At 43.8% G+C, this 12495-nt stretch overlaps 2 protein-coding genes and 1 non-coding gene across 3 annotated transcripts; 2 read left to right on the top strand and 1 right to left on the bottom strand.

The window, feature by feature from the left end:
- Positions 1-1485: 1485 nt before the first annotated feature.
- Positions 1486-1860, top strand: LOC145395030 (U-scoloptoxin(01)-Cw1a-like). The gene has a single exon (XM_080268774.1). It carries the CDS (start codon positions 1486-1488, stop codon positions 1858-1860), a length of 375 nt encoding a protein of 124 aa, XP_080124900.1.
- A 2220-nt stretch (positions 1861-4080) lies between these two features.
- On the top strand, positions 4081-5443 carry LOC145395031 (uncharacterized). Its single transcript, XM_080268776.1, has 2 exons — positions 4081-4907; positions 5215-5443. Exons 1-2 carry the CDS (start codon positions 4081-4083, stop codon positions 5441-5443), a joined length of 1056 nt encoding a protein of 351 aa, XP_080124902.1.
- Positions 5444-6812: 1369 nt separating this feature from the next.
- Positions 6813-6885, bottom strand: TRNAV-AAC (transfer RNA valine (anticodon AAC)). Its single transcript has one exon. It is a non-coding gene; the product is annotated as a tRNA-Val (tRNA).
- Positions 6886-12495: the final 5610 nt, after the last annotated feature.

Below are 12495 nucleotides of genomic sequence, written 5' to 3' on the forward strand. Positions count from 1 at the left end.
TGGTGCTGGTGTGGTGGTGTGGTGTGATGGTGGTGTGGTGTGGTGCTGGTGTGGTGGTGTGGTGTGGTGGGGTGGGGTGGTGATGGTGTGGTGTGGTGCTGGTGTGGTTGTGTGGTGTGGTGGTTGTGTGGTGGTTGTGATGGTGTGGTGTGGTGGAATGGGGTGGTGATGGTATGGGGTGGTAGTGTGGTGTGGCAGTGTGGTGATATGCTCGTAATGTGGTAGGCAGTGTGTGGTAGGTGGTGGTAGTGTGGTGGTAGTTTGTGGTAGGTAGCAGTTGTTGTTGTGGTAGTGTGTGGTAGAGAGGTTGTAGTAGGTAGGGGTGTGGTGGTAGTGTGTGGTAGAGAGGTTGTGGTAGGTAGGGGTGTGGTGGTAGTGTGTGGTAGTGAGGTTGTGGTAGGTAGGGGTGTGGTGGTAGTGTGTGGTAGTGAGCTTGTGGTAGGTAGGGGTGTGATGGTAGTGTGTGGTAGTGAGGTTGTGGTAGGTAGGGATGTGGTGGTAGTGTGTGGTAGAGGTTGTGGTGGGTAGGAGTGTGGTGGTAGTGTGTGTGGTAGAGGTTGTGGTAGGTAGGGGTGTGGTGGTTGTGTGGTAGAGAGGTTGTGGTACGTAGGGGTGTGGTGGTAGTGGGCGGTAGAGAGCTTGTGGTGGGTACGGGTGTGGTGATAGTGTGTGGTAGAGAGGCTGTGGTAGGTACGGGTGTGGTGGTAGTGTGTGGTAGAGGTTGTGGTAGGTAGGGGTGTGGTGGTAGTGTGGTGGATATATAAACACAAGTGAAATTATGCCACAGTGAAAGTTTACATTAAGTGACAAGCCAAATGGTCTCCTGTCAGCCAAGAAGCCATTTACTACGCTGGGTGGTAACCATATAACCCACTGATGTCTGGTGGTTTAGTGGGTTTCGGCGCCCCAACCGGATGAGCCACGTAGGGATTTATATTAGTAGTTGTGGTTCATTGTCCACATGATGCGACTCAGGGGCGAGTGAGGGTGGTCATCCTTGCCTTAAATATCGGGACTGAGTAGCCTAGCTGTGTGTGTGTGTGTGTGTGTGTGTGTGTGTGTGTGTGTGTGTGTGTGTGTGTGTGTGTGTGTGTGTGTGTGTCTTCAGAGGACTCGTTACTAAATGAGAGAGAGAGAGAGAGAGAGAGAGAGAGAGATCAGTCAGTATGCTATTTTTTTAAGTTTGTTTTTCTTAAGATTATCTATTTTTATTTATTTATTTATTTATTTATTTATTTAGTTTTGTAATATCGTAAGAGATGAATATGAATTTCGGCTCAGGAAGCTGGAGGGATGAAAAGAATGCATGCCGAGTGATTCTTACTCCTGCCTCTTCCTCCATCACCGCGTAGAATCAAGGAAGGATGTAGCGATTGATTCATATATTCCTCTCTTTCCATCTCCCTTGTTTAATTCTTCGCTTTCCTAATCTATTAAGTGATTCTACGTTAACCGAATCCTATTTCCCTTTCAGCACCACCAATCATGCCCTCCCTCACCCTCATCCTGACCCTCCTTCTCCCCCTCCTCACCGTAGCCAGCGACCTGCCATCGGGATATGACGCACTCTTAAACAAGCCCCGAGACCTCACCTTCTCATGCGACGGCCGCCCCTACGGATACTACGCCGATGTGGAGAACGACTGCCAGATTTTCCACGTCTGTCACCCCATCAAGAACGACGTTGGAGAGATTTTGACTGTCCTACACTACAGCTACGTGTGTCCAAATGCCACTATGTTCCGCCAAGCTAACCTCATCTGCGGGGATGTGAACGAGGAGATGTGTCTGCAGTCGGCGTCCCTTTACGAGGAAAGTAATCGGTGGTTTGGTGTCGTGGAGGAGGAGGAAGAAGATTGATGATTGGGGAGCACGGTTGAGTTGCTGTGAGGAAGAGGAAGAGGAGGACGAGGAGATGAGGAGTAAAGACGAGGAGATGAAGAAGAAGAAAGGAGAAGAAGAGGAATGAGGAGGAAAAGAAGGAGAAGAAGAAGAGGAATGAGGAGAAGAAGGAGGAGATGAAGAAGAGGAATGAAGAGGAAAAGAAGAAGAAGAGGAGATGAAGAAGAAGAAGAAAGGAGATGAAGAGGGAAGAGAAGGAGGAAGAGGATGAGAAAGAAACGAAGCTTGATTTTTTATATAAACTATTTCTGTCAGACAACAAGGATGATAATAAAAGAAAAATAAATTGTTTAGATTCTAGTTTCATCTAAGTCCGTCCCTCTGTGAAAACTTTTGCTTAGATATGTGTGGCTATAGATAGATAGATGGACAGATAGATAGATTTTTGGATAGATGGATAGATAGATACATAATTAGATAGATATTTTAGTCCCTTTTTATCTTTGTCCATTTCTCCATAAAATTAATATCGATTTGTTATACAGAAGACGACACTGTTGATTATATTGTGTGTGTAATTCACCGGGTCGGTCAGGATCACTTGATGGTCGTGATCGTCAGCTTCTACCCTCCCGGAAGGGAGCTGAGAGCTCATATAGTCCGATCTAAGGGCAAGGCTGTGACCTTCACACACGCACACACCCGTCCCCTTGCTCATGGGGGACAGTAACCACCCACTTCGTCAGTGAAACTTTTCACACCCTGAGCGAGGCGCGAACTCCCGTCTACCAGATGGCATGCGAGAACGTTACCACTGAGCCAGCGAGCGTGTGTGTGTGTGTGTGTGTGTGTGTGTGTGTGTGTGTGTGTATTTATTAATTCTCTCTCCCTCTACGAACATGGCCGTTCATCACATCATCATCATCACCACTAACCCCATCATCACCATCATTATCATCATCATCATCACCACTAACCCCACCATCACCATCATTATCATCATCATCACCACTAGCCCCATCATCACCATCATTATCATCATTATCACCACTAACCCCATCATCATCATCATTATCATCATCATCACCACTAACCCCACCATCACCAGCATTATCATCATCATCATTATCATCACCACCACCACCACCACCACCATCACCATCACCAATCATCATCATCATCATCACCACCACCACCACCATCATCATCATCATCACATCCCCATCCACTAAAAAAATAAAATGTATGGTTGGGATTCAAAAATACGAGTATCAAAGTGAATACATGGTCCTAATCACGAAGAAGTGCTACAGATAGGATGCAGAGCCGTAGTCTTTTACTTTGCCACTGAGCTACGTGTAATAAGCTGCTAAAGGACGAAAATCTCTGCCAAGTTGAAGTGAACGAAGTGTAGAGAATTCGAAGTCCTTACCGTATACAGGCTACTTCTTAACTTGGCCCAGATTTTCGACCTTTTGCAGTAATTTCACTTAGATGTAATAATAAGAGAATATTGCGGCTCTACATCCTTTCGGTAGCACTTATTCGTGACTAGCATCATATTTTATTGTTATTCTATCGCTACTCCTAAGCATTCAAGATGGAGAGATGGCGATTTTAGGCCAGGTCAGAAAATAAAGATTCTAATGTCGCGCGCGGAATATTTTGTTTTGAAGTCGACGAAATAGCGGGTAATGGAGAGTTATTCGTGTCACGCTCATCCACTACGTTATAATGGCGTGTTGGAAGGCCATTTGTACAGGGCCACACTCGATATCGCTCAAACATTCACCGCTGCACCTGTTGCTATAGCCACTTTATCGATCTTCATATCTCCAGGCTGCCAGATGTACCCTTGGCCTCTATTAACACTCTGCAGCTCCTGTTTTCATAAATCATCATTCATCTAGCAAGTATGGTCCATGGAGGTGTTAATCTGTGTGAAATATAAAGTGGTTGTGATCGAGGAGGTTGCAATGAAAGGTGTAAAAGAAAACGGGTCACAGTATCAGAAATCTTCCACCTCCACATCACATTCCTGTTTCAGAGAGTGGCCGGACCTTAGAACTGGTGGTGCTGCAAACCTTAGGCCTTCCTTTTCCTTCATCCCCTTCATTTTAAACTTGCATTGTGGCTTGATATACTGTGAATAATTTGTCGTGGACGAATGAGGCGTAATCTTACTGTGTGCTGTTGAGTTACATCAAATGCGCCATAGCTATATTTATATCAGTCGTTATGATCGATGATTTCTTTGACAGCGATAATGAACGGGACAAGAAACCAGAGGAAGCCAAGCACCAGATACCGTACAGTACCTCCACGCCAAATTTAAAATCGAAAGAATATGCTGAAATCGTTAACAAGACGACGAAGCTTGCCCTGAACGAGAGTAAAGGTCATCAGCCTAAGGAGGAGGCGTCCTACTCAGACACCTTTGACGTCAGCGACCGTGACAACAAGCAGTCTTCCACGCCCACACCCACGCCTACGGTCTCAAAGGATGTCATTGGCCACCATAGTCAACACTCGGGAGAAACGACGGCGGAAACATACTCCAGCGAGAAACCATTCCTCGAAAAATCTCCAAGTGCGAGTTCCTCCTATACAAAAGTTTTCTCTGGATCTAAAGAATCAGAGAAAACGGAGGATAATGGAACGGACACTCACCTAGAATCCAGCGTCGGTCGAAGCGTTGAAAAATTTGATGAATCTCACGAAAAAGAGTCTTCCTACACTAAAGATGGCCACGGCAGTGAAAAAAGTTCAAGTAGGTCTGAAAAGGATGAGGAGGAGACAGCCGCTCGTAAGCAAATCAGTGAAAATCTTATTCGTGAAAAGGAAAAGGGGACACAGAAAGTGAAGGAATGGTTGGAGGCGAAAAGAAGGGAAGGAATAAGACAAAAAAAGAAGCAAGAAAAGGAAAGAAGAGAGAAAATAAAATTTGAGGAGGAGGAAAAGGAGCGGAAATTAAGAGAGGAAGAGAGGAAAAAGGAGAGAATTAAATCAGCTTTGGAAGAATGGGAGAAACGAAAGCGGGAGGAGAAAAAACGGGAAAAAATAAGGTAAGGAATCACTCATATAGATATGTTACTTACCTGTTCATCTTTATAGTAGTTGGGAGAACCCATCATCCATTCATCGGATGTAGTGCTACTTTCTGGTGACTCCACTGTGACAAGCCAAATGATAGATTAGTTCTCCCACCCTACCTCACCTCATCTGCATGTGGGAAAAGGAGGCGGGATGATGATGATGATGATGAGAAGGAGGAGGAGGAGGAAGATGGCGATGATGATGATGATGCTAATGATGATGATAAGATGTAATACGTAACATTTAATCTGCTATACCAAGTTCTCGTAATTTCAGAAGCGTTCAAGCATCAGAAGAGGTGTCGCGACGAAGGGAGAGGAGGGCGGGGGAGAGCCAGGCCGCCTATACCGCCTGGCTGGTCGCCCACACCCACAGGCACAGGCAGAGCCACCCTCGCCGCCTGACCGCCACAGCCCGCGCCGGCAACCGCACCCTCACATTCCACGACCGCACCTCACACCCGCCACCATCTTTCTTTAACCCGTTGCCATGGCGACGGTTATGACGCTGGGAGATGTATTAGGCAATGAATATTGGGTGATATTTTGATTTTTAATTTCCTGCATTTAATACATATTCTTATGCAGGCTATTTATTTATTTATTTAGCTCTCCTGAAATACACTTCCTCACCAATTAACTCGGGTGGTAGGTGGTGGCGACCATCCACTCACTTGATGTAGTGCTGCCTATTATTCCTTAGCCTTTATCATTCTTTTTCTGTGCCTGCCCTCCTCTCCTATTTCTCCCATCTTTCCTATCACTTCTTATTGCTTTTCTTTCCTTTACAGGTGGCTTTACGTTGAGTGACAAGCCAAATGGTTTCCTGTAAGCCAAGAAACCATTTACAGCGCTGGGTGGTAACACTATAACCAAACCATACGTGCTCCCTACGTGTCAAGAAGTGGCTTGGTGGAGGATTAGTGCCCCTCTCCGTAAAACAAATAACTCGAAGTCAAATGGCCTCCCCTTACGGGATTATGGCGTCTGGCAATAGATAGATAGATAGACCAACTCTTCTTGTACCCCCTCCTTCCTTCCCTTTTTATTATTATTATTATTATTATAGAGACGGATTATATACATTTATAATATACTTCCCCTCCTTCTCTCTCTCCCCTTCCACCTCCTTGATATATTGTCGCATATATTTCGTCTGTATACGTGTAGGGGGTGCAAGCAGGGCCGAAACGGTTGTCTTCTCTCTGTAATTGCTTCTACACAGAAAAGATAAGTAATCACTGTTTCCTTTCAGTCGATGGCCAGGTGTAGTCAGGCTGGAGGATAAATTTTGACTAGTAACCGAGGAGACTCATTCCTACCGCATAACCCCGTGGGGAGGGGGTGAATAACAGTGGCCCTTGTGTCTGCCATCATTCTCTTCTTACTGTCTCTTACTGTCTCTTCTTGCCTGTCCCGTCCCACCTCTCTTCTTGGTATTTCCGTGTGTTTCCGGCATTTATTCCCCTCTACTCCTATCAGGTTAGACATTTGCTTTCATGACATCAGTAGCTAAATTGTTTGATTTTTGCTGGACCAGTTCCTACACGTGAAGATGAGTGAGTGGGTGAAATCCAAGTGCCAGGTAGTGAAGATCACTGTTATGATCTGAAGGTATAGTAAGGAGTAGGAAGGACATGGCGGAGGATAAATGGAGACTAAAGGGGGATTTCAGGGTAGGTGAAGGATATTGAAGGAAGGAAGGACTACTTAGGAACCAACACCAGGCCCTAAGATGTCTATATGGCACTGAGGCTGGCGCTGAAGTGGTCTTGGTGTGAAAGTGGTGTGAGGGAGAGAAGGTCAGCGCCAATGGGAAGTCCTTAAATACGTAAACAGACATAAATACGTAAACAGACATATTAAAAAAACCTCTGTGCTCACCAGGGCTCGAACCTGGGACCTTCTGTGTGTTAGACAGATGTGATAACCACTACACCATGAGCACCTCGAAGTCTTCAAGGCGCACTTAGCTAAATTTATCTAAGTTTATTAAATTCTAGCTCCAGTAGGCTCGGATTTTTATTAATTTTCTAAGTTCGTCTAGTTATCCTTTCAATAGAGGTAGGATTTCTAGTTCTATATCTAGTACTCAGATATTCCTAACTTAAATTGGATTCTTGGGCATATGAAGCAAACGAGAGCATCCTTAGCTAATTTTTTCTCTAAGTTTGTCTGGGTGTGTAGGTAGAGGGTATGTGAGTGAGGTGGAGCAGGGGAGAGGGAGGCCGAGGATGAGATGGAGGGATGGAGTAGAGCGGTATATGAAGGAGGGGGTGTAAGTTGCAGGGGGAAGGGAAGGGGAGGGAAATGGTAGGGGACGGGGATTAAGGTGTCTGGCTAATGGCTATAGATAGACCAATAGATAGATATATAGATAGACAGACAGACAGATAGATAGATATATGGATAGACAGACTGACAGACAGATAGATAGACTAGTTATAGCTCCAGGATGTCAGGATTACCATATATTTCCTAAGTTTATATAGTTATCCTTCAAATAAATTAATAGGCATAGGATTTTTACTTCTATTTGTATCTAGTGGTCAAATATTCCTAACTTTATCGCGGGGGTGTAAGCTGGTGGGGGACGGCAGTGGAATGTCGGGGGGACAGGACGACATGGGGGCGATTTGTTTGTGGCCACCCCTCACGGGATTAAGGTGTCTGGCAATAGATAGATAGATAGATCGGCCTGAGAAGGTGAAGAGGGAGAACTTAAGTGTTTTAGTGTATTCCCACCATTTTCTTATTCCTTTGTAAATAAAATTAAGTACAAGAGGGCGCAAGTGCAATACCCGCGCCCACCAAATAGTCTTTGGTCCGAATACATGACCTTTTCCTGTGACCTTGACCTTCGACCTTTCCTGTGACCTTGACCTTTGACCTTACATGACTAACTTTTAACTTTTTCCTGTGACCTACCTTGACCTTTGACCTTTTCCTGTGACCTTGACGTCTGATCTTCCCCTGTGACCTTGACCTTTGACCTTTTCCTGTGACCTTGACGTTTGACCTTTCCTTGTGATCCTGACCTTTGACTTTTCCGTGACCATGACCTTTGACCTTTTTCTGTGACCATGACCTTTGACCTTTCCCTGTGACCTTGACCATTGACCTTCCCTGATGACCTTTGACGTTTCCTGTGACCTTGACTTTTGATCTATTCTAAAGTCTACAGGTCGTTCTCTTGGGTGATCCTCAACTCTTCCATAAAGTGTGATCCAAATAAGACCAAAACTGTTGTACCTACTTTGCTCTCTCTCTCTCTCTCTCTCTCTCTCTCTCTCTCTCTCTCTCTCTCTCTCTCACACACACACACACACACACACACACACACACACACACACCGATCAAAACAAAAACCAGCTCACTTCACACGCGCGGGTGTAAGAATGGCGTAAACTTAAAGACAAATTAAAAAATAAAGTACAAACCCAGGAATACACAGTAATACAACAGGCGGCAAAAAATGGCGGTAAAAATAACTATAAATACGTAATCAGGAGCAACAAGTATGCCGTATTATCTCATTTCCTTATCTAATTTTCTATTTATCAGTGTGGCAGGACTGATAAGAATAGGGGAATTCTCTCTCTCTCTCTCCCTCTCTCTATCTCTCTATTTATTTATTTATTTATTTACCATTCCGCCAAAGATAGGGTATAAAAGAATCACTGAAAATGGACTAACAGAAAACTGGCCAAGGGAGACTATACTAAATTCAAGGAAAGCTACTACTACTACTACTACTACTACTACTACTGCTACTACTACTACTGCTATAATGGTGGTGGTAGTAGTAGTAGTAGTAGTAGTAGTAGTAGTGATTAAATAACGCTCATTTACCACTTCAAATCGCCTTGAGGTAGCCAGAATGGAGGTTTAATTGGCCACTCGTACTGAAAGGGTCAATTTCGTGTAAACAGTAGATAATACACGATCATTATCATCATCATCACCATCGTCACCATCATCATCATCATCATCATCACCATCATCATTTTGTGAGAGTTTGATGTTTGGAAGGAGAGAGAGAGAGAGAGAGAGAGAGAGAGAGGACTGACCTATTCTGATTTTGACCTGTTCTAAAAAGTCAGTTCCATTTTCTTTGAGCAGTTTTTCCGTTTTCTATGGAGACTCCCTTGCACTTCTTCCTGACTAGTACTTTTTTTTTTTTCTATGACGCGTTACTATTTTCCTGAGTAGTTGTAGTAGTAGTAGTAGTAGTAGTAATTGCCATATGACTCACAGTGGAATGGGCTTGGTCTTGCCTGAAGAAGCCTACTAGAGTTGTCCCGGCCGTGAGGGGGGCGCTGGTGGCCGGTATTCTCGTCGGATGGTCCCTAACACCTTTTCCTAAGCGACTTATTTTAACTTCCCCGTGTTACCAAAACCATTCACATATCGCCATAACATACTTAAAGAGCAAAAGGATTGTTAACCAGCCCTATCCAAAAATAAATCGCTAAGGAGGAGGTGTTAGGGGTATGACTCATTCTTAGTTATATATGTTCGTCTGTCATGGGTGAGAATAGCTTGAGTTATCCCGGGCATGAGTGGGTTAAACAGATGTAAATTATGTCTATTGTCTATCTACTCTGTCTACCTAGCTATCTGTCTATGTCTGTCCATCTCTGTCTACCAATGTCTCCTTATCTATCTATCTATCAATCTGTCTATCTATCTATTAATCTATCTGCCAGTCCTATATATTGACTATCTATCTATCTATCTATATGTCTGTCCATCTCTATCTACCTATCTATATCTCTCTTTAGCTATCTATCTATCTTCCAGTCTATTTATCTTGTCCTTCTATCTATCTGTCTATCTATCCATCTATCTATCTTTCTATCTGCCAGTTTATTTATCTTGCATGTCCATCTATCCATCTATCTATCTATCTATCTATCTATCTAAGAGCTATATGTACTGGCCGAGAAGTGCAATATTCCATCCCTTAGTCAATATTTTTTTCACTTATGATCGTAGGGCTCCGAGGTTAGGCTATATAGTACCTACATTTAAGGCGAAGGTGACCAGCCTCCCTCGTCCCTGAGCGGCATTATGTGAGAAAGAAAATCCCAACCAAACCTTGGACCTAAACCCCGACAGGCTCAGTCCGGCCAGCGCGTCCTAACCCACTCAACCACCAGGCGTCATCTCTCTCTCTCTCTCTCTCTCTCTCTCTCTCTCTCTCTCTCAGAATCAATAGACTGGGTTAAAAAAAATACTAAATAACTTCGTCTAACTTAACTTTAGCCTCACAAATTAATCTAAATATAATCCTAACCTGACCTAATTTGACCTTACGATGACCTGAGCCTAACTTCTACCTGACCTAACCTAGCCTAACCTAACCTATCTGACCTTCAACTACCTATGAATTAACGTAACCATAACCTAACCTGACCCCACATGACCCAGCTAACCTACCTTCTTATCAGCTTTTGGAGCCCTTATCTCGGCCTTATCCTAGTCTATCAGTGTCTATCCTAATTAATATTTTCTAATCAAGCCTTATTTGGCAAAACAAAGATCTTAACCTACCCCAATACATTCAAGTCGCCTGGCCATAACAAAGTGGATTTATGAAGTCTAATGTAACTTTATCTCGCCCTTTTCTTACCTAATCTAGCCATTTATATCCTAATTAACCCATATCTATCAAAATGTATCCATAATTATCAAAACAAAAGCAAATCTAACCCTAACCTACCCCAACACATTCAAGTTTAGCCAATCATAACAAAACGAAAAAATACGTAATCTCGCATCACCTTATTTTGACCTAACTCGGCCTAATCCTAACCCCCCCAAGCATCATCATGGCTCCTGGTGATAGAGGGAAGGCTGGAGCAGGGCTGGGCTGGTCACCTCATCGCCACAAAACACCCGTTGTAGTTACCGCCGCAATTTCATTCATACTCAAATGCAAAATTCCCGATCCGCCATGATGGGAGCCGTTTCGGAAAATTCAAAATCGGCTCGGGGCAAAATTCTTCTAACCATGTATAGGAGCGTGTCCGAAGTAGGTGAGAAAGGGAGGGCAGGACGTGTGAAGAAAGTCACCCGAGTGCTCAGCTTCGCCGGGTTCAGACAGTCTCTTGAGCGGGTTCCAGACCGAGCCGAGCCAGTTGCCAGCCAAACATTTCCAACATTTATTCCCGTCTCCTTGACCTTCGTACCGCTAAATATAATGTCTTGTGCATCATTTACAGGTGAAAAATCATCTCAAAACTCCCCTGCACCAGGTAAAATAAGCCAAGACGCACAAAAATCGATAGGTTTCGATAGCCAGTATTGTGTAGGAAGTAGAAGACGTGGTTGGTGGAGTGAAGGGGGTAGGGCTGGGGTAAGGGGGAGGCTGGTGTCGCTGACTAGCCGACCCCGCGCCCCGCCACCACTGATCAAGTTGGACACTGACGCTGTTGGACCTCCCCGTTACCCCTCCCCCCATGAATGTTTCCCTCCCTCCCGTCTCTCTCTCACCTTCCTCGCCCCTCCAACACCTAGAATTATCTCTCTCAGTCCTTCTAGTATTATTTTAGAGAGTATGGGGGTGAGTTAGAGGCCTCGACGTGGAGAAAAACGTGGATGTTCGCGGTGTCAATCAGAATTTTAGGGTCACTGCGCATCCCTCCCGCCCTCCACATCCTCCCCTTTCCACACTGCCTCCCTCCCGTCTCTCTCTCTCCCTCTCTCTCATTAAACATACACTGCCTTTTTTTTTATGTTCCTTTAATATTTCCACATTCATCAATTATTCTCTCTCTCTCTCTCTCTCTCTCTCTCTCTCTCTCTCTCTCTCTCTCTCTCTCTCTCTCTCTCTCTCATTAAGCCCATATCACCCCACTGATTATTTTTCATCATCATTTAATCACACTCAAAACAAAAGCTGACACAGTTCACGCTACCTATAAAAACGTAATTAAATATGAATACGATGAAATAAATAAGGTAAATAAGTGATAGCAGAAATAAAACCCTTAATTTAGGTGGAATTAAGTACCCTAAAGTAAGACTGTACTTTCCCTACAATGACGTCATTAATTTTAAATACAGATCTCCGGACGATTCTATTCTGCTGAGAGGGGAGACCACTCGAGTTGAAAGGGTAAGATGCAGCCTTCATTAACTTTTGTAATATTAGTTATTTTTAAAGATTAATAATATAGGTTGACAGAAGAAAGAATACAGGGGTAATGAAGTAAGCGAAATATTACTATCAAGAAAAATAATGACTATGGTAATGGTGGTGGTGGTGATGACACAATAATAATAATAATAATAATAATAATAATAGTGGTAGTAGTAGTAGTAGTAGTGCAAAAAAAATAATAATAATAGCGTTAATATAGTTTTTAATTCAAATACACGCGAGTCGTTTTAAAGGTGAAAGAAAACGGTTACTTCAAGGACTGTTAAGGGTGATGATGGAGGCGAGTGACTGGTATGACTGGCTGGTATTTTGGTATTAGTGCTGGTATTAGGTAAGTATTAGGTGTTTCGCGTATCAGGTATTGGTGGTATTTTGGTATTAGTGCTGGTA

Source organism: Coenobita brevimanus, chromosome 29, assembly GCF_032717465.1.
Source record: "Coenobita brevimanus isolate Jiangsu-jjx chromosome 29, ASM3271746v2, whole genome shotgun sequence".
NCBI lineage: Eukaryota > Metazoa > Arthropoda > Malacostraca > Decapoda > Coenobitidae > Coenobita > Coenobita brevimanus.

Bases quoted from the DNA above. Each gene is read 5' to 3' on its own strand.
- LOC145395031 (XM_080268776.1), top strand. From the start codon at position 4,081: ATGATCGATGATTTCTTTGACAGCGATAATGAACGGGACAAGAAACCA. The intron at 4,908-5,214 runs GTAAGGAATCAC...TCGTAATTTCAG, and splicing joins AAAAAACGGGAAAAAATAAG to AAGCGTTCAAGCATCAGAAG.
- LOC145395030 (XM_080268774.1), top strand. From the start codon at position 1,486: ATGCCCTCCCTCACCCTCATCCTGACCCTCCTTCTCCCCCTCCTCACC.